This window comes from Somniosus microcephalus, chromosome 7 (genome assembly GCF_052327205.1).
Source record: "Somniosus microcephalus isolate GS21.2 chromosome 7, FLI_Smic_1.0, whole genome shotgun sequence".
Taxonomy (NCBI): Eukaryota; Metazoa; Chordata; class Chondrichthyes; order Squaliformes; family Somniosidae; genus Somniosus; species Somniosus microcephalus.
The window spans coordinates 64,866,298-64,888,715 of NC_140993.1; the positions used below are offsets into that span (position 1 = coordinate 64,866,298).

At 46.1% G+C, this 22,418-nt stretch overlaps 1 protein-coding gene across 1 annotated transcript in view; it reads right to left on the reverse strand.

The window, feature by feature from the left end:
* The window catches only part of elp6 (elongator acetyltransferase complex subunit 6), a 54,776-nt gene extending 41,664 nt beyond the window's left edge, over nt 1-13,112 (reverse strand). Inside the window, exon 1 of the mRNA XM_085992518.1 lies at nt 12,870-13,112. Within this exon, the coding sequence (XP_085848644.1) occupies nt 12,870-12,923 (54 nt within the window). The 5' untranslated portion in view covers nt 12,924-13,112. The remainder of the gene's footprint in view (nt 1-12,869) is intronic.
* Between the last annotated feature and the right edge of the window lie 9,306 nt (nt 13,113-22,418).

Here is a 22,418-nt window from a genome sequence, read left to right on the forward strand (position 1 = left end):
ATTAATCTTTTAGTTATTCTTAAATAACAACAGAAAATGCTGGAAAAACTCAGCAGGTCAGGCAACATCCGTGGAGAGAAATTTGAGTTGACGTTTCGGGTCGAACCCTTCTTCAAAACTGGAAAGAAAATAGATCGAAGGCAGGGCTGCGATCGGACAAAAGTGAAAGAGACAAAAGAAGAAGAGACGAGACAATAAAAGGTGTTCGAAGCCAGACGAGATGGTAATAGGCTGAGATTAGGTGTGATCTATCCCCTACCACTACAACATTTCTTTTAACTCCCCCCACTTGAATGGCCCCCCGCTCCACGGTGCTGTGGCCAGGTTGCTCATCCTCCCCGCAGTCCCCGTTCCCATCCTCACAGGGAGTAAGAGCCTCAAACCTGCTGGACAAGAGCAAGGGCTGTGGCTCCTTCAACACTACCTCCTGGATCCCCTTACCTGCCTCACTTCTAGTCACACCATCCTGTCCCTGACCACGGACTACATCTGAATTAATTAATCTAATTGGTGTGACTACCTCCTGAAACAGAGTGTCCAGGTAACACTCCCCCTCCCTGATGTGTCGCAGTGTCTGAAGCTTGGTCTCGAGCTCATCAACACGGAGCCGGAGTTCCTCTAGCAGCAAACACTTATCGCAAATGTAATCACCGTGAGCATCAATGGTGTCCACCAGCTCCCACATTTCGCAGTAGCAACACATCACCTGCTCTCCCATTCTATGTAATTAATTTAATTTATTATTTAAGAAGACCCTCTGCCCCTATTTTAGGTGAAGATCACACCTTTATTTAAAAAGAACTTACCAACCTATAAAAGGTTTTAAAAAGAAAGACAATAAAACAGCCCCTCACTCCCCACTTGCCCGAACTCTCTCACTTACCAAACTCTAGATAAGCACTCTTTCGCTGCCCGCACTGGCCTTTTAAACTTTCAGCAGCCAATCAGTGTCCCCTATTCAATTAATACACTTGCGGCTTTTTACCGATTTTTTAACGGTTTTTCTTCCTGCCCAATTAGCCCACTGTTTGACTTTTTAAACAATAAATTTTCCCTTAACTTAAATTATCTTAAATTGCTTAACTTATAATAATATAATTAATTAATCTTATGCCACAACTCAAACTCACACTTACCAAACTCTAGGTAAGCACTCTTTCGCTGCCCGCACAGGAAGGATAGGAGGAGGCTCGAATGGAGCATAAACTCCGCCATGAACTGGTTGGACCGAATGGCCTGTGTCTGTGCTGTATATTTTATGTACCCTATGTAACTGAGCCACACAGACCAGCAAGGTCACGGGTTTGATAACCATATGTGCAGCGTTTGAGCAATCACAGAGGTACAGCACACTTCTGGGTTGAGGAGCAGCATTAAAAAAAAATGACATTATTCCCTCCTGGTGGTGTCAGCCATGGCTCAGTTGTAGCACTCTTGCCTCAAAGTCAAAACGTTGCGAGTTCAAATCCCACTCCAGAGACGTGAACACAGAATCTCGGCTGACCTCTGCCCTCTCAGGTAGGCCTAAAAGATCCCAAACCACTATTTCGAAGAAGAGCAAAGGAGTTCTCCCCTGTATCCTGGCCAATATTTATCCTCCAATGTTTCAGATTATCTGGTTACTATCACATTGCTGTTTGAGAGACCTTTCCATGCGCAAATAGGCTGTCACGTTTCCCTACATTTCAACAGTGATTACACTTCAAAAAAAGTACTGCAATGGCTGTAAAGTGCTTGAACATCTTGAGGCAGTGAATGGTGCTATTGTAAATACAAGTCTTTCTTTTTTTTCTTTTCTCCTGCCATACTACTTTGCATTGCTGGTTACCCGTTGCCCACCATTAATCACTCTCTCCCCACAAATCCTATTGCCACCCATCAGCCTGGCCCCCAAAGGTTACAGACTGTTATCCCATTTTACCTCTGATACACCTCCATAGCCCAGTCTGTCACGATTCAGCACAACACATCACATCCTCAGCAGATTACAAGTTATGTCTTCACTGGAGAAAACTGTACGGCCTGCAAACAAGTGCTTCAATGCATTTTCAGGACTTCACATTAAACCGACAGTGAAATGCTGCCCCCCAAAGCATTTGTGCTCCTAATTACTGGTCAGCCATCCCCTGCTACAAATACACGTATGGGCCCTACAGGAGTGAGCTCGACGAAGATGCTCCCTGGTTAAGTATCCCACTGCCACCCACCGTTGAGATTCCCATGTGAATAATGGCTACTTGGGCAAGCACCAGCCAAGCTCACGTACTGTAGAAAATGAGTCAACGTCTTCAGGTGGGAAAAGAGAGAGAGAGAGAAAACGGACAACACAATGTGAAACTGCCAAATCGGAGATGGACGGACGGAGACCCCGCTGAGACCTCTTTTGATTTTTTTTTCTCTCTGGGGGAAAAGTTCCAGGTTTGAACTTGAACCCAGGTTAATTTCTCCCCCCACACCACATTTTCACATCACCCTGCAAGCAAAACTATTGTAATGTAGGAAATGCAGCAACCAATTTGCAAGGTCCCACAAACAGCGATGAAATAAATGACCAGATAATCTGTTTTAATGATTTTGCTTGAGGGATAAATAATTGGCCAAAACACCGGAGGGAAGTCCGCTGCTCTTCTTCGAAATAGTGCCCTGGGATCTTTCGTTCACCAGATAGGCGCAAGGGAGTTAATGGGAGGTTAGAAAAAAATTCTTCACACAAGATGGTAGTTAGAATGCAGGATTCTGTCAAAAACTGCTGTTGAAGCAGAGTCCTTAAATTGTTTTAAAAGGGAATTTGCTTCTTGGGAAAAAAAAAGGAACTTTGAACTGTTTGGGGAGCGAGGATATAAAAAAGGGAAATGTTGAAGCCCTGGAGATGGTGGGAAAAAGCCAGGAGGCTGTCATTTTGCCTGGTGTCAGAAGTTTCAGGAAACATTGTAGAAATAAAAATAGAAAATGCTGGAAATACTCAGCAGGTCAGGCAGCATCTGTGGAGAGAGAAACAGAGTTAACGTTTCAGATCGATGACCCTTCGTCAGACCTGAAACGTTAACTCTGTTTCTCTCTCCACAGATGCTGCCTGACCTGCTGAGTATTTCCAGCATTTTCTGTTTTTATTTCAGATTTCCAGCATCTGCAGTATTTTGCTTTTGCAACACTGTAGAAATGTTGGCTTTCCAATCTTGGAAGGGTACAGCAAAGAGGTAACCAAGACATCACAACATTACACAAAAGGTAAATCTGGAATACCTCTCTTCTCTGGAATAAACTCTTATATTAGGACTAGGAGGTACAGGTCCAAACCAGTAAAAGGTCAATTTAGGACCGATATCAGGAAGTTCTTTTTGACTGAAATGGGGAAAGGACCACTGGGTAAGATAATTGAAGCAAAAGCCCAAGGATCATTTAACAGCTTGGATGCCATGATGGGTGGGATTGTAGGTTCTTTATGGATGGACTAGACGGAAAGGGCCCTCCTTGATCCATATCTACCTTGTGAAACAAGGTCACTGCAGCAATGCACAGCATCACCAAGTGGTCAGAATCAAGTACTACAACAGAATCGGCATTTTAATAAAACAAAATACTGGACCACTGGGAATCTAAAACAAGAACAGGAAATGCTGGAAACACAAAGCAAGTCAAGTACAGCATCTGCAGAAAGAAGCAGAGTTAAAAGGAGGCATGATGAGAGAAATTAGAATAATAAAAGATAAAAATAAAAGACATATCTGGTTCTCCTAAAGGTCTTTTACTTTTATAATTTTTCCTTATTCTTTGTTTGGTCTTACTACTATCATGCCTGTCGATTAACCATCTTCTGTTCTACATTGAATACTTGACAGCCCATCTTTTTCTTTACTTGTCTATCTGTCTTTTTACTACCTCTTCTCCCTCGCTCAGTTAATCTGTAATATTTTCTGGTTCTGATGAAGGACAATTTGCCTGAAACGTTAACGCTGCTTCTCTCCACAGATCCTGGCGTTACCAGCTTTTTTTTGCTTTTGTTTCTACATTTTAATAAGATTGCAATAAGTTACATTCTACCTTTAATATACCCAGTCGTTTCAATGAGGGTCGCAAACGGAGCCAAAATTGGAAGACGCTTAAGGGAGGTGACCACAAGAACGGTCAAAGAGATAGACTCTGAGGAGGCTTTTGAAGGTAGGGAAAGATATAGCAAGAGATAATCGAGTGGCTGTGAGTGGGTCATGGAAGCGTACAGATAAGTGTGATGAAGGCCCAGGAGAAGAGATGCTGCAGAGTATTCTGGATTTGAAACTGGAGAGAACCGGGAGACCGAGGGAGCGGAGCAGTTTTGGAGACTGTGAAATCTACCAATTTCCTTCCACTCGTCACAGTCAGAGATGAGAATGGAAGAGTGGAGTTGGAAGGTTGAAAGAAGTGATTGTGGTGGAGGAGAAGGTTGTGGTCATCTTTAATATCCATGACTATCCTGGAAGAGTAGGTGTATGGTAGTGTAGCAGTTACAGTATTGGAAGGAATGGCCCTGGGAGTCCTCAACATTGACTCTGGACCCCATGAAGTCTCATGGCTTCAGGTCAAGCATGGGCAAGGAAACCTCCTGCTGATTACCACCTACTGCCCTCCCACAGCTGATGAATCAGTAGTCCTCCATGTTGAATACCACTTGGAAGAAGCACTGAGAGTAGCAAGGGCACAGAATGTACTCTGGGTGGAGGACTTCAATGTCCATCACCAAGAGTGGCTCGGTAGCACCACTACTGACCGAGCTGGCTGAGTCCTGCAGGACATAGCTACCAGTCTGGTCCTGCAACAGGTGGTGAGAGAACCAGCACGAGGGGAAAACCCGACTTGACCTCGTCCCCACTCATCTACCTGTCGCAGAAACATCTGTCCATGACAGTATTGGTAGCAGTGATCACCGCACAGTCATTGTGGAGACAAAGTCCCGTCTTCAAACTGAGGACACCATCCATCGTGTTGTGTGGCACTACCACCGTGCTAAATGGGATAGATTCAGAACAAATCTAGCAGCTCAAAACTGGGCATCCATGAGGCACTGTGCGCCATCAGCAGCAGCAGAATGGAATTCTGCCACAATCTGTAACATCATGGCCCGGCATATCCCCCACTCTACCATTACCATCAAGCCAGGGGACCAACCCTGTTTCAATCAGGAGTGTAGAAGAGCATGCCTGGAGCATAAGAATTAGGAGTAGCCCATTCAGCCCTTCGAGCCTGCTCCGCCATTCAATGAGATCATGGCTGATCTTCTGCCTCAATTCCATTCACCGGCTCTATTGCCACTGTAGGGTTCAAAAATCCACAACCACGTTTTACCAAAAATTGGATTGCCTTATACAGTTTAAAACCAACATTTTCGGCCAAAGCAGAGGTCCCGACAAGCAGGCTGGGACATCCGAATACAGGGGACTGTGGCTCAGAGGCGAGCCATAGATGTCGGCCAATCGAAGCAGAGTGCATTCTCAAAGGCCAATCAGGGAACCGAGTCAGACCTGAAGCGAGGAAACCCCCGGCCAATGGGGACCACCCGGTCCGGGTTTGAATATGTGACTCACCCCTAATCGGGCTATGAATACAAGCCATCAACTTGGACTAGGGACAATAGTCTTGGGATCACTACAGTTAAGAGGTGGCCCAAACTAATCAAGTCCCAGGACTGACACAATGGGGCAGCAGACTTGGAGGAGCCGATGTGCACTCAAAACAATACCCCTGTCCTCACACCTGCCTGTATAAATATGGAACACAAGAAGGACCAACGCTGAGAGAGAACTATTACCAGAAGAACGAACAGGAGAGCGAGTGAAGACGCTGAGGGAAAAGACGAGCCCGGGAGGGACGAGCTGGGGCGAACTAACATCTAAAGAACTCCAACCACGCTGAGGAGAAGATCCACCATCAGGCCCCAGGCTCAATCGGTATACTGAAGGTTTACTCCGCTACCAGACGGCGCAACATCGCCGCAAGAAGCCGTACCGTATAACGACTCCTGTTCCGGGGACCTCGACAAGAAGACACCAACGACCGAAGTGGCTGTGGAAGATGGCATTCACTCCAGTCATTTCGGGAACCTTTTCCATCAAGCACAAACCAACCAACGACAACCGACCGAAAGCGCAATCAACAAAACCAAACTTCGAGAAAACCCGACCAGACGCAGCAAGGTCCTCTCCGAGGTTCGGGGTACGGCGAACCCCGAGGCACAGGTCGAATTCCGACGACGACAGCAACAACAACAACCCAACAACCGCACTCAAAATTCCATCTGTCAAGGGAGGAGGCTGTGAGTATAATCCAAGGGCCTGCAACTGTCAGTCTAGTTTAGGTAGGAAAGTGGGTTGGGTGGGATTGGACTTGGTAAAGATAAAACTGTGTAAACATTCTCGTTGTGTCCGTTCTCTCTCATATTTTATTTATAGTTATAAATGTGTGTGTGTGTTTATTACGTTTGTGGTAGAACTTACCTTGGCAAATAAAATTGGTTGTCACCTGTTCTTTTTCCAAGGACTACTTGTCTCCGAGTGTCTATTTAAAGTGCATCGTTCTCCACCCAAATTCTGGAGTTAGAACCAGATAGGGGCATTAGGCCGCTTCGAATCCGCCAAACAAGGGAACAGCAGACTAGGGAAAAGAGAGAGGACTCCAGGAGCACTTGGGCTCAGGAGTACCCCACAGATTAGGTATAAACTGTGCGGGTCGCCACCGTATTTTAGTCCTCCTCTATAAGCTGTTGTTCTCTATCTCCTTAGAGGGTGTTTAGTGACACCCGACCTGCAGGCTAACATAAGCTGCAAGGGTATAAAGGAGACCGAGGCCCAATACATCAACAGGCACTAAAGACCCCTGCAATTGGGCTGGGCAGAGCAGAGCCCCATCCCCTTACACCATATCCCTTGATGCCCTTACTAGTCAGAAATCTAGCGACTTCTGTTTTGAATATACCCAATGACTGAGCCTCCACAGCCCTCTGGGGTAGAAAATTCCAAAGATTCACCACCCTCTGTGTGAAGAAATTTCTTCTAATCTCAGTCGTGAATGGCCTACCCTTTATCCTGAGGCTGTGGCCCCTGGTTCTAGACTCCTCAGCCAAGGGAAACATTTTCCCAGCATCCACCCTATCAAGCCCTGTAATAATTTTGTATGCTTCAATGAGATCCCCTCTCATTCATCTGAATTCAAGAGAATACAGGCCTAGTTTACTCAATCTCTTCTCATGTCCCGCCATCCCAGGAATCAATCTCGTGAACCTTCGTTGCACTCCCTCTATGGCAAGTATATTCTTCCTTAGGTAAGGAGACCAAAATTGTACACAGTACTCCAAGTGTGGTCTCACCAGGGCCCTATATAATTGGAGTAAGATTTCTTTACTCCTGTGCTCAAATCCTCTAGTAATGAAGGCCAGCATACCATTTGCCTTCCTAATGGCTTGCTGCACCTGCTCATTCACTTTCAGTGACTCATGTGCAAGGACACCCAGGTCCCTTTGAGCATCTGCATTCCCCATTCTTACACCATTTAGGAAATACTCTGCCTTTCTGTTTTTTCTACCAAAGTGGATAACCACATTATATCCCATCTGCCATGTTCTCGCCCACTCACTGAGCCTGTCGAGATCCCCTTGAAGCCTCTTCACATCCTCTTCACAACTGACACTGCCACCTAGCTTTGTGTCATCAGCAAATTTGGAAATGTTACATTTAGTCCCCTCATCCAAATCATTGATATAGATTGTGAATAGCTGGGGCCCAAGCACCGATCCTTGCGGTACCCCACTAGTCACAGCCTGTCATCCTGAAAAAGACCCGTTTATCCCTACTCTTTGTTTTCTGTCTGTTAACCAATTCTCAATCCATGCTATTATATTACCCCCAATTCCATGTGCCCTAATTTTGTTCGCCAATCTCTTGTGTGGGACCTTATTGAAGGCCTTCTGAAAATCCAAATACACTACATCTACCAGGCATCAGGCATACCTAAAAATGAGGTGCCAACCTGGGGAAGCTGCAACACAGGCTACATGCATGCTAAAAAGTGGAAGCAGCATGCTATAGACAGAGCAAAGCAATCCCACAATCAACGGATCAGATTAAAGCTCTGCAGTGTGCCACATCCAGTCGTGAATAGTTGTGGACCATTAAACAACTAACAAGAGGAGGAGGCTCCATGAATATTCCCATCCCCAATGATGGTGGAGCCCAGAACGTGAGTGCAAAAGACAAAAGGTGAAGCATTTGCAATCATCTTCAGCCAGAAGTGTCAAGTGGATGATCCATATCGGCCTACTCCAGAGGTCCCCACCATCACAGAAGCCAGTCTTCAGCCAATTTGATTTTCTCCACGTGATGTCAAGAAACTGGATACAGCAAAGGCTGTGGACCCCAACAACATCCCGGCTGTCGTGCTGAAGACTTGTGCTCCAGAACTAGCCGCGCCTATAGCCAAGCTGTTCTAGTACAACTGCAACACTGGCATCTATCCGACAATGTGGAAAACTGCCCAGGTACGTCCGGTCCACAAAAAGCAGGACAAATCCAATCAGGACAATTACCGCCCCATCAGTTTACTCTCAATCATCAGCAAAGTGATGGACTTTGTCATCGACAGTGCTATCAAGTGGCACTTACTCACCAATAACCCGCTCACTGATGCCCAGTGTGGGTTCTGCCAGGACCACTCGGCTCCAGACCTCATTACAGCCTTGGTCCAAACATGGACAAAAGAGCTGAATTCCAGGGGTGAGGTGACAGTTACTGCCCGTGACATCAAGGCAGCAATTGACCAAGTGTGGCATCAAGGAACCTACTAAAACTGAAGTCAATGGGAATCAGGGGGGAAATCTGTCCACTGGCTGGAGTCATACCTAGCACAAAGGAAGATGGTTGTGGTGGTTGAAGGTCAATCATCACAGACCCAGGACAACGCTGCAAGAGTTCCTCAGGGCAGTGTCCTAGACCCAACCATCTTCAGCTGCTTCAGCAATGACCTTCACTCCATCACAAGGTCAAAAATAAGGTTGTTCGCTGAAGACTGCACAGTGTTCAGCGCCATTCACAACTCCTCAGATAATGAAGCAGTCCATGCCCGCTTGCAGCAAGACCTGGACGACATTCTGGCTTGGGCTGATAAGTTGCAGGTTACACTCGCGCCACACAAGTGCCAGGCAATGACCATCTCCAGCAAGCGAGCGTCTAACCACCGCCCCATGACATTCAACGGCATTACCATCGCCGAATCCCCCAACATCAATATCCTGGGGTTCACCATTGACCAGAAACGTAACTGGACCAGCCACATAAATACGGTGGAAACAAGAACAGGTCAAAGGCTGGGTATTATGCGGCTCACCTCCTGACTCCCCAAAGCCTTTCCACCATCTACAAGGCACAAGTCAGGAGTGTGATGGAATACTCTCCACTTGCCTGGATGAGTGCAGCTCCAACAACACTCAAGAAGCTCGACACCATCCAGGACAAAGCAGCCCACTTGATTGGCACCCCATCCACCACCTTAAACATTCACTCCCTCCACCACTGGCGCACCGGGGCTGCAGTGTGTACCATCTACAAGATGCACTGCAACAACTCGCCAAGGCTTCTTCGACAGCACCTCCCAAACCCGCAACCTCTGCCACCTAGAAGGACAAGGGCAGCAGGCGCATGGTTCTCCTCCAAGTCACACACCATCCTGACTTAGAAGTATATCGCCGTTCCTTCATCGTCGCTGGGTCAAAATCCTTTAACTCCCTCCCAAACAGCACTGTGGGAGTACCTTCACCACACGGACTGCAGCGGTTCAAGAAGGCAGCTCACCACCACCTTCTCAAGGGCAACTGGGGCTGGGCAATAAATGCTGGCCTTGCCAGCGATGCCCACATCCCATGAACGAATAAAAAATAATTGGACTAGCAATTCTGGTTATGAGTTCAAATCCCATAATCAGTGAAATTGAATTCAATGAATGTGATCATTTGTGCAAGATTTTTACCAATCCATAACACTGGCTGCAACCCGAAGTTAAACCATTTGTGTTTAAAATGATAAAACGATTGTGGCTTGAAGGCTGTTTCCAGTGGGGTTCCGCAGGGCTTAGTACTCGGTCCCTTGCTTTTTGTGATATATATCAATGATTTAGACTTCAGTGTAGGGGCACGATTAAGAAGTTTGCAGATGATATAAACATTGGCCGTGTGGTTGATAGTGAGGAAGATAGCTGTAGACTGCAGGAAGATATCAATGGACTGCTCAGGTGGGCAGAAATATGGCAAGTGGAATTCAATCCGGCAAAGTGTGAGGTAATGCATTTGGGGAGGGCTAACAAGGCAAGGGAATACACTATAAATGGGAGGATACTGAGAAGTGTAGAGGAACAGAGGAACCTTGGAGTGCATGTCCACAGATCCCTGAAGGTAGCAGGACGGGTAGATAAGGTGGTTAAGAAGGCATACAGGATACTTTCCTTTATTAGCTGAGGCATAGAATATAAGAGCAGGGAGGTTATGCTTGAACTGTATAAAACACTAGTTAGGCCACAGCTAGAGTATTGCGTACAGTTCTGGTCACCACATTACAGGAAAGATGTGATTGCACTAGAGGGGATGTTGCCAGGACTGGAGAATTTTAGCTGTGAGGAAAGATTGGATAGGCAGGGGTTGTCAGAGGAAGCAGAGGGGAGACTTGATTGAGGTGTATAAAATTATGAGGGGCCTAGATAGAGTGGCTAGGAAGGACCTATTTCCCCTAGCAAAGAGGTCAATAACCAGGGGCATAGATTTCAAGTAATTGGTAGGATTAGAGAGGAGCTAAGGGTGGTTGGGGTCTGGAACTCACTGCCTGAAAGAGGCAGAAACTCTCATTGCATTTAAAAAGTCCTTGGACATGCAATTGAAGTGCCATAGCCTACAGGGCTTCGGACCTATGGGGAAGACAGCAGCACAGTCGTCTTCGATTGTTCTAGCCTCTTTCAGTGCTGTAAACTTCTATGGATCAGGACTTATTCATCTTAAATGAAGCTCGCAGATTGTATCATTACACAGCCAAATACAACACAATAACATGCATTTATATAGCACCTTTAACATAGTAAAAACATTCCAAGGCATTTCACATGAGCATTATCAAACAAAATTTGGCACCGAGTCACAGAGATATTAGGACAGGTGACCAAAAGCTTGGTCAAAGAAGTAGGCTTTAAGCACAGCATCTTAAAAGGAGGGAAAGGTAGAAAGGAGGAGCAGTTTAGGGACAGAATACCAGTGCTTGGGGCCGAGATAGCTGAAAGCACGGCCGCCAGTGCTGGAGTGAAGAAAATCAGGGATGCACTTTGGAGGAACAGTGTTCTGGAGGGCTGTACAGCTGGAGGAGGTTACAGAGATAGGGAGGGGCAAGACCATGGAGGGATTTGAACACAACTCTGTGAATTTTAAACTTGAGGTGTTGCTGGACCGGGAGCCAATGTAGGTCAATGAGCACCGGTGTCATGGCTTATTAGGATTTGGTGCGAATTAGGAGAGTTCTGAATGAGTTCAAGTTTACAATATTTGGAACATGGGAGGCCAGCCAGGAAATCATTGTAATAGTCGAGTATGGAGGTAATAAAAGCACGATTAGAGTTTCAGCAGCAAATGGGTTGAGGCAGGGTTGGAGACAGGCAATATTACAGAGGTGAAAGTCTTTGTGATGGAGAGGATATGGGATTGGAAGCTCAGCTCGGGGTCGGAAGCTCAGATCAGGGTCAAATAGGGCGCCATGGTTGCGAACAGTAGAGTTCAGTGGCATAGGAGGGGGATGGAATCGGTAGCTAGGGAACGGAGTTTGTGCCTTCAGCTATCTCAGCCCCAAGACATGGCTTTGGTCTTCCCAATATTTAACTGGAGAAAGTTTCTGCTGGATGTCAGACAAGCAGCATGATAAATCAGAGGAAGAGTCAAGAGAGCGTTCCAGTACACTCTTCCCCATCCCAGCACAGTCCACAGGAGGCCCCGTACCATCACCCCAATTACAGTCGAGCCCACAGGAAGCCCCGTACACTCTCCCCAATTCCAACACAGTCCACAAAAAGCCCTGTACACTCTCCCCAATCTTCAGTTGTCACAGGAAGCCCGTACCCTCTCCCCAATCCCAGCACACTCCGCAGGAAGTCCCGTACCATCTCCCCAATCCCAGCACACTCCGCAGGAAGTCCCGTACCCTCTCCCCAATCCCAACACACTCCGCAGGAAGTCCCGTACCATCTCCCCAATCCCAGCACACTCCGCAGGAAGTCCCGTACCCTCTCCCCAATCCCAACACACTCCGCAGGAAGTCCCGTACCCTCTCCCCAATCCCAACACACTCCACAGGAAGTCCCGTACCCTCTCCCCAATCCCAGCACACTCTGCAGGAAATCCCATACCCTCTCCCCAATCCCAGTACACTCCGCAGGAAGTCCCGTACCCTCTCCCCAATCCCAGCACACTCAGCAGGAAGTCCCGTACCCTCGCCCCAATCCCAGCACACTCCGCAGGAAGTCCCGTACCCTCTCCCCAATCCCAGCACACTCCGCAGGAAGTCCCGTACCCTCTTCCCAATCCCAGCAGAGCCGCAGGAAACCCAACACACTCCGCAGGAAGTCCAGTACCCTCTCCCCAATCCTAGCACACTCCGCAGAAAGTCCCGTACCCTCTCCCCAATCCCAGCACACTCCGCAGGAAGTCCCGTACCCTCTCCCCAATCCCAGCACACTCAGCAGGAAGTCCCGTACCCTCTCCCCAATCTCATCACACTCCGCAGGAAGTCCCGTACCCTCTCCCCAATCCCAGCACAGCCGCAGGAAACCCCGCACCCCAACACATCCCGCAGAAAGTCTTGCACCAGCAGCGAAGGCTTTACCTGCTCGCACGTTTCGGGAGTTGAATGGAGAATGTCGTTCAGCTCTGGGAACATCTTTGAAGCGGAGAGTCGGAGTCCTCCTGCTTAATCTCAATTACCGGCAGGGGGCAGGACGGCTCCGGCTCCTCGCCCGGGTGGGACACGTGACTTCGCCGAGCGTCTCCAATCGCTCGCACGCGTAACCCCAGCGACCAGTGACGCAGTTCAATGCGTCAAACGTCATCTTGGGTGCGTGTCTCCGCGCGTAATTGACGTCACAAGTCAGGCTGCGTCCCTCGGAACAGGATTGCGTCTTAAAGAGGCCGACCCCCAAATTCCCGGGCTGAGGGCATCATCAGCAGCTACAACCGGCAATATGGTTCTCTGTAAACTTTCATGCCAATAAAGCATTTGAATTATATGGGCCGGGTTTCTGCCATGTGGCCACTGATGATAAAGTAAACCCCCACTCCTATGAAAAACTCGCCCTTCGCAACTGAAGACAAACTCGCCCTTCCCCTTTCCCACTGTGGACAAACTGGGCTTTTTTTTTTTAATTCATTCACGGGATGTTAATATCGCCAATAAGGCCAGCATTTATTGACCATCCCTAATTGCCCTCAAAGGTGGTGATGAGCTGCCTTCTTGAATACAACTGAGTGACTTGCTAGGCAATTTCAGAGGGCAGCTCAGGAATCACATATAGGCCAGACCGGGAAAGGGTGGCAGATTTCCTTTCCCTAAAGGACATTAGTGAACCAGATGGATCTTTCCAACAATCTCATGGTCACCATTAGTGATACTAGATTTTTATTCTAGATATATTTAATTGAATTTGAATTCCTCAGCTGCCATGGTGAGATTATGTACTCATGTCTCCAGAGCATTAGTCCAGGCCTCTGGATTACTAGTACGATGAAGTTTTGAAAAAGGGTTTCGACCCGAAACGTCAACTCTAATTTCTCTCCACGGATGTTGCCTGGCCTGCTGAGTTTTTCCAACATTTTCTGTTGTTACTCTGGATTACTAGTCTAGTAACATAACCACTATGCTACCATACCCCTAGAATCCAAGGGGGTAGAAGTTATGCTGCAGCTATACAAAGCCCTGGTTAGACTGCACCTGGAGTACTGTAAGCAGTTCTGGGCAACACACCTTAGGAAGGATATATTGGCCTTGGAGGGTGTGCAGCGTAGGTTTACCAGAATGATACCCGGACTCCAGGGGTTAAATTACGTAGAGAGATTACACAAATTAGGGTTGTATTGCCTAGAATTTAGAAGGTTAAGGGGTGATCTGATCGAAGTTTTCAAGATATTAAGGGGAACAGATAGAGTAGATAGAGAGAAACTATTTCCGCTGGTTGGAGAGTCTAGGATTAGCGGGGCATAGACTAAAAATTAGAGCCAGACCTTTCAGGAGTGAAATTAGGAAACACTTCTACACACAAAGGGTGGTAGAAGTTTGGAAAACTCTTCCGCAAACGGCAATTGATGCTAGATCAATTGTTAATTTTAAATCTGAGATTGATAGCTTTTTGTTAACCAAAGGTATTAAGGGATATGGGCCAAAAGCGGGTATATGGAGTTCGGTCGCAGATCAGCCGTGATCTCATTGAATGGCGGAGCAGGCTCGAGGGGCTCAATGGCCTACTGCTGTTCCTATTTTCCCCCCGCTGAACACTGTATATATTTGGGTAGAACAAATGAGGGACAACGACACGATGAGTTGCCAGTTCAATGTGTGTGTTTATTACGCAAGGGCGCACTGTGCATGCTCTTATAAATCCATGTCCGTAGTAACTGCATACATTATGATAATATATGAATACATTGCAATATGATACTTTACCCCTTTAAAAAAAATGTTTGTATTCTTTTCTCAAATATAACAAAACTATGCTCTTATCTTTTTCAGTATGTCTGTTTTATCATATTGCATAATTTCAATACTGTATTAAAACCAATTTGTTATTTTATGACAGTATCTTATACATGAATACTAATAACAGTGTCAGTCGATAAATTTACTAAAGAACATACAAGACAATTTGTAGACTGTTTTCTTATTTCAACTTATTCCACTTAAACTTTTATTATAATTAAATTTTGGATGAATATGCACCATAAAATAATATTAACCAATTATCCAAACACTCCAGCATTAATATGTCTTAATATATTTGTTGGCTTTACTTATTCTCTTTTGTTTTTAAACATATAATATAAAGTACATATATAATAAAGTAAATACCTTTTGTCAATATTACATGTACCACATAACAATGATTCCTAGCTTTTTCTTTAAATGAACTACAAATCCAGTTTAGCAACAGGTTTGCGGAGCCTTCCTAATCTCCTTACAGAAGATTTTGGTGTTGAGCCAATTTTTGGACTGTTATGTTTTGGTTCCGAACTCAAAATGATCATGTTTCTATCTCAGACTTGTTTGAACCTGATACTTTAGTTACTGAAGTCTGAACTGAGTCAAACTCATGTATGAGTTCATGAACATGCAGTTCATGATCATGTCTTGGTTCATCTCTAGCAGAGATCATTTGATCTACATGAACACTTCGGATTTTGTCACCAATTTTAACCAAATATCTTTTGGTTCCACAGACCTCTACTAGGTTCTTACATGCCACTTGTGTGAACTTGACTTGTCAGGGGGACTGAGAACACGAACACACACATTTTATTTGAAACTGCGTTCTTTCTGATTGGTGTCATAATAACATTTCTGACTCAACTGTTTCTGTTCAACTCTTGGGGCCAAATTTGGTTGAACAAGACTCAATCGTGTTCTCGATCTCTTCATCAAGAGTTCTGCTGGGATATGTCCACATATCAATATATTGCTCGTTGATCAAAAGTTTTGTATGGAAGTCTTTCTCATGACTACTAGCATTTCCGCTAGTGGCATAGATACTGTAGCTGCCTAGTTCTTCAGCATCAAGATTGTGAACTCCTCCCTTTTGATGTCGCTGCTATGCATTGCCACTAGAATGGTTCTTACTTCCTGCTTTAAATCTAACTCTGCAAGCTGTTGAAACATGGCCTTGCTTCTGACAGTGAAAACACTTTGCATTTCTGTATTGGCAGGACTGTGGTGAGTGGTTTCCGTTGCAGCGATAACAATTCACTGAACTGCTCTCACCGACATGCTTTTGTCTCAGTCTCACAGCTTTATGACTGTGAACCGTGGCTGCACTAGTCACTTGAGTTGGACAGAGTTCCCTAGCATTCATAGACGCCATCTCCATAGATAGGGCAATTTTGCATGCTATGTCAAACATTAGGTTCGGAACGTTCAGTAACTTGGACTGAGTGCTCTCCTCCACCAGTCCACACACAAACTTATCTCGCAATGCACGATCCAAAAATGTGCAGAAATCACAATGCAAAGACAAATTCTTAAGAGCTACAATTTACTCACTGATGGTTTCACTTTGTTTTTGGTTTCTGGTATCAAACTTACAGCACTCTGCTATTTCTAATGGCTTTGGGTTGAAATGGTCCTCGAGTTTTGCAACAATCTCTTTAAACAACGCATCCTTTGCTTTCTTGGACACAAGTAGGTTTGTCAACGTTCCGTAGACATCAGGTTCGATCTCTGTCAGAAAAATTGTTTTTTTCCGTTCACAAATTCCTTTATTTTGAGCTTGAACATTCTCATCTGCACCTTCGGTCTCAATAATGTTATTGGTCCTAAAAGAAAATCTCCATTCCCCTCAATGTAAGAACTGAATGGTTCGCGAGCTCGGTCATACATGCTGAGGCTTCCGATGAATCCTGTAGGCGCAGCCATGATTGCCCTGATCCTGTCGAACAGTGACTTAGCACGTGTACGTGTGCGAATCAATACTGCTTTGCTGTTTATACATACACGTGAAGGCAAAGCACAGACGATTCTGCACGAGCATTAACGGTAAAACATCGCAAAAATTTAGGTGTCACAAATTCACATTAAATTTGTCCGCTCGATGGTTGAATGCTGCGTCCTTTCATGATCCCTAAAAATGGCCAAAAATGTAGTATATCTGGGTAGAACAAATGAAGGACAATGGCATGATGATTTCCAGTTCAATGTGTGTGTTTATTATGCAGGGGCGCACTGCGCATGCTCTTACAAATCCATGTGTATAGTAACTGTATACATTATGATAATGTATGAATACATCATAATACATTACAAACACAAACAGCTTGCCTGATAATAAATTCTCATTGCCCTCCCATAACACCAGCTGAAGCTTATTTACACCACCTAGATCAATTTCTGCTCTCCATGATCAGTAACTCATCCTCAGCCCAGTGAGAAGGAAATCACTGGGACCACTGTTGTTCACAATTTATATTAATGATTTGGACCCGGGATACAGAAGTACAATTTTTAAATTTGCGGATGACACCAAATTGAGGGGTGTAGTTAATAACAAGGAACAATGCGACAAAATACAGGAAGACATTAATAAACTTGCAGAATGGGCATTTAATTGGCAAATGAACATAAGAACATAAGAAATAGGAGCAGGAGTCGGCCATTTGGCCCTTCGAGCCTACTCCGCCATTCAAAAAGATCATGGTTGACCTTCTACCTCATCCCCACTTTCTTGAACTATCCCCATATCCCTTGATTCCCTTAATATTCAAAAATCTATCGATCTCTGTTTTGAATATACTCAATGACTGAGCCTCCACAGCCCTCTGGGGTAGAGAATTCCAAAGATTCCAAAGAAATTTCTCCTCATCTCAGTCCTAAATGGCCGACCCCTTATTCTGAGACTGTGATCCCTGGTTCTAGACTCCCCAGCCAGGGGAAACATCCTCCCTGTATCTACCCTGTCAAGCCCTGTAAGAATTTTGTATATTTCAATGAGATCACCTCTCATTCTTCTAAACTCTAGAGAATATAAGCCTAGTCTACTCAATCTCTCCTCATAGGACAATCCCCCCATCCCAGGAACTAGTCTGGTGAACCTTCATTGCACTCCCTCTATGGCAAGTATATCCTTCCTTAAGTAAGGAGACCAAAACTATACACAACTAGCTGGGGGAGCCCGGCTTTGCCAGGGCTGTTTTGGGCCGGGTGGTTTAAATCGAGTCCCAGGCTTTGGGGCCTGTCTGTCTGTCCCTGTGTGAATCTGCTGCCGGGCAACATTTTAAATTGAGTCCCAGGCTTTGGGGCCTGTCTGTCGGTCCCTGTGTGAATCTGCTGCCGGGCAACATTTCTACCTTTTAATAGCTTCAAAGATGAAAGTGAAAGTACTTATAAAACGTTTTTGGTAAATGTTATGTTATTTTTAAAAGAGATACTAACTTTTTCGAAGCTGGATTAGCAGATTTTGAGCTGGAAGTAGTGAAGCAATGGCTGGCCAATGCCTGAGTTGAAAAGCATTAGTCCCGCCCACAGACACAGCGATTGGCCAACCATCAGGCGACTGAACTGTAGGATTGGTCAATCGTGACGGCACAGGATTGGTCGACCTTGACGTCAGTCAATCAATGCTAATTAGCAGATAATGAGTTTAATTTTGAAGGTTTTTTGCATAACGCGTGAACAATTTTCGTCCGACCGAAAAGTAAATACGCTTATGACAGTTCTGGAATCATAAGCTTTCTTTCGATGTAACGCACGTGTAGGTACGCTCTATAGCTTTCGAGTTTATTCAATACAGACAGACGGAATGACAGACAGACAGATGTATCCTTTTATATATATCGATACTCCAGGTGTGGTCTCACCAGGGCGCTATATAATTGCAGGAAGACGTCTTTACTCTTATACTCAAATCCTCTTGTAATAAAGGCCAACATACCATTTGCTTTCCTAATTACCTGCGTACCTGCATGTTAACTTTCAGTGATTCGTGTACAAGGACACCCAGGTCCCTCTGAACACGAACATTTCCCAATCTCTCACCATTTAAAGAATACTCTGCTTTTCTATTTTTCCGACCAAAGTAGATAACTTCACATTTCTCCACATTATATTCCATTTGCCATGTTCTTGCCCACTCATTTAACCTGCCTATATCCCCTTGAAGCCTCTTTGTATCCTCCTCACAACTTACATTCCCACCCAGTTTTGTCTCATCAGCAAACTTGGATATATTACATTTGGTCTCCTCGTCCAAATCATTGATGTCGATTGTGAATAGCTGAGGCCCAAGCACTGATCCTTGCGGTACCCCACTAGTTACAGCCTGCCAACCTGAAAATTATCCATTTATTCCTACTCTCTGGGCGTGATCTTGCCAGCCCTGGGGAGGCGGGTATGGAGATGGGACTGCCAGGAAAATGGCAGAATCTGGGGGTTCCGTGCCATCTTGCTAGGAGGCGGGTAGCCAACCCGTGCCGGGTCCCATCTCCTTGGAGGCGGGAAGGGAATTACAGCCACTTAACTGCCCATTAACAGGTAGTTAACAGACAGATAAGAGGATTATCCCCATTTTACTCACACAAGTGCAGGCTTCCCGAAAGCTGCGAACCCCGCCAGGGTCACTGAGGCGAGCAGTGGGTCTGCGGGGGTCGGAGGGGTGCAAAAGTGTGGAGAGGTGAGTATGTGTGGTAAGTGGAAAGTGTTAATAAAAGTTTACTTACCTTTGTTTCTTCCTGCAGGCTTCAAGAGTTGGGGATGCGGAGAGTCTCGCAACTCATCGGCAGAGATGACAGATGGCTGCTGCATTCTCCAATGCAACAACCATCTAATTTCTGCTAAAGAAAGAGCTTTGATGAGCCTTGAATTCAAGATTTCATCAAACTACAGAGAATGTCAGTGTTTGACAGCTTCACAGAGCTGTCAAACGATGACAATTCATCTGTCAAAATTTTTTGACAGATGAAACATCATACGCTGACGTTCTCTGTAACCGGCTTTCCCTTAATTGGCCTGCTAAGACCGCTGGGCAGGCTTAACAAGGTCAATCAAGGGAAAATAGCGTGGGTTGACCAAAAGTCGATGGAGGCGAGACTAAAACCCGACAAGTGGGAGTCCCGCCTCCAAAAGCTCCCCATTGGCAAAATCCAGCCCTCTGTTTTCTATCCGTTAACCAATCCTCAACCCATGCTAGTATATTACTCCCAATCCAATGAGCCCTAATTTTGTTTAATGACCTATTGTGTGGCACCTTATCGAATGCCTTCTGAAAATCCAAATAAACCACATCCACTGGATCCCCCTTATCTATTCTGCTAATTACAACCTCAAAAAACTCTACGATTTCCCTTTCATAAATCCGTGTTGACTCTGCCCAATCCTATTATTATTTTCTAAGTGCCCTGTTATCACGTCCTTAATAATTGATTCTAGCATTTTCCCTACTACTGATGTCAGTCTAACTGGTCTGTAGTTCCCCGTTTTCTCTCTCCCTCCTTTCCTTAAATAGTGGGGTCACATTTGCTACCCTCCAATCTGTGGGAGCCGTTCCTGAATCTATGGAATTTTGGAAAATGACAACCAATGCATCCACTATCTCTATAGCCAACTCTTCAAAACCATAGGATCCAGGCCATCAGGTCCAGGGGATTTATTGGCTTTCAGTTCCATTAATTTCTCCAGTACTACTTTTTTACTAATACTAATTTCTTTCAGTTCCTCATTCTCGCTAGACCCTTGGTTCTCCACTATTTCCAGGAAATTGTTTGCGTCTTCTTCCATGAAGAGAGACACAAAGTATTTGTTTAATTTCTCTGCCATTTACTTTCACTAATCTTTTCCTTTTTACATATCTATAGAAGCTTTTACAGTCTGTTTTTAAGCCTCTCGCTAGTTTACTCTCATATTCTATTTTCCCTTTCTTTATCAATTTCTGATCCTCCTTTGCTGAATTCTAAAATTCTTCCGATCCTCAGGTGTACTACTCTGTTTAACAACATTATAAGCCTCTTCCTTTGATCTAATACTATCTTTAACTTCTCTTGTTAGCCACAGTTGGACTACTTTTCCTGTGGGGTTTTATGGAGAAAAACTTCGCCAGGGCGCTACTTTTAACACCCCAAAAAATTAGCGCCCCCGCGGCTGATTTTTCCAAGTAGCGCCCTGAGAGGGTAGAGGGGCACCACTGGTGCTGCGAGGCAATATCACGGCGTTGCGCCGCGGTACTGCAGACCTTCCTCCCCTTGTTAAAGGGGTGGGGCTTGGCGCAGCGTGGGCCACCAGGGATCAGGAGTGCCGGCAAACAAGCCCGGCACTCAAAAGGAGTGCCGGGCTCATGGAGAGCACCCGGCACCCCGCGGGGGGCTTCACAGGGGCCGGGGACAGCAACGGGGGCAGGTGCTGGCAGGTGGCCAGCAACAAAAATGGCCGCCCACCACCTCCCCTTTAACTAGTGCTGCACCGGCCGCAGGTAGGCCCCCCTGACCCCGTCGGACATAGCGTCCGGTGGTAAGTCAGGGGGCGCTTCCGAAGATTGTGGCCGGTGCGCGAGTGGGGCACTGCATATGGCGATGATGGCATTGCCGGTGGTGCAGCACCATAGAGTGCTAACGGTTACCACCGCCGCTAACCTCCCGCTGAATTTCGCGGGAGGCATTGGCGGTGCCACGTCCGGGCGCTAGTTGTTTTGCACCCCGTTAGCGTCCTCTTAGGGTGCTAATGGGAGGCGCAAAGCAATCGAATATTTCCCCCTTTGTGCCTTAAAGGAATGTATATTTGTTGTAAATTATGTATTAATTCTTTAAATGCTAGCCATTACTCATCCACTGTCATACCTTTTAATGAATTTCAATATAGATAAGTGTGAGGTGGTGCATTTTGGTAGGAAGAATAAGGAGGCCACATACTGCTTGGATATTAAGGGGGCAAAATTCAGTTGCTTTGCGCCTTCCGTTAGTGCCCCTGGGGGGCGCTAATGGGGTGCAAAGCTCCTAGCGCCCAGGCGCAGCACCGCTAATGGCTCCCGCAAAATTCAGCAGGAGGTTAGCGGCGGCGGCAGCCAGTAGTGCCCCACAGCGCTGCGGGCGATGACGTAATTGCTGTGCACAGCACCCCGCTCGCACCCCGGCCGCAAACTTCAGTTGCGCCTCCTGACCTATCAGCAGACGACATGTCCGACTGGGTCAGGGTGGCGTTTTTGCAGCTGCAGCGGCACAAGTTAAAGGGCAGGTGTTGGGCAGCCATTTTATTTGGCCAACTGTCAGCATCTGCCCCCTTCCCCTTTTTTACTTTGGGGTGCCAGCTGCAATCACTCAGCTCAGCTCTCCTCTAGCATACCGGGCTGTTTTCCCGGCACCCCGCTCCCCGGTGGTCCAGCAGGGCCCCGGTGCATGCAGCGCTAGGCCCCTCCCCAGTAGCGCCACGCCTCCTGCTTGGGGCAGTACCACTGAATTTATGGCGCAGGGGTACTAACCTTTTCGGGGCGCTAAATGTAGTGCCCCGGCAAAGTTAGTGCCCCAAAGGGGGCGCCACCGAATTTCTCCCCATAAGAGTCTACATAGGGTAGAGAAGCAAAGGGATCTAAGGGTACAGGTACACAAATCACTAAAAGTAGCAGCGCAGGTTAATAAGGCCATAAAAAAGCAAACCAAGCACTGGTGTTCATTTCTAGAGGGATATAATTGAAAACAG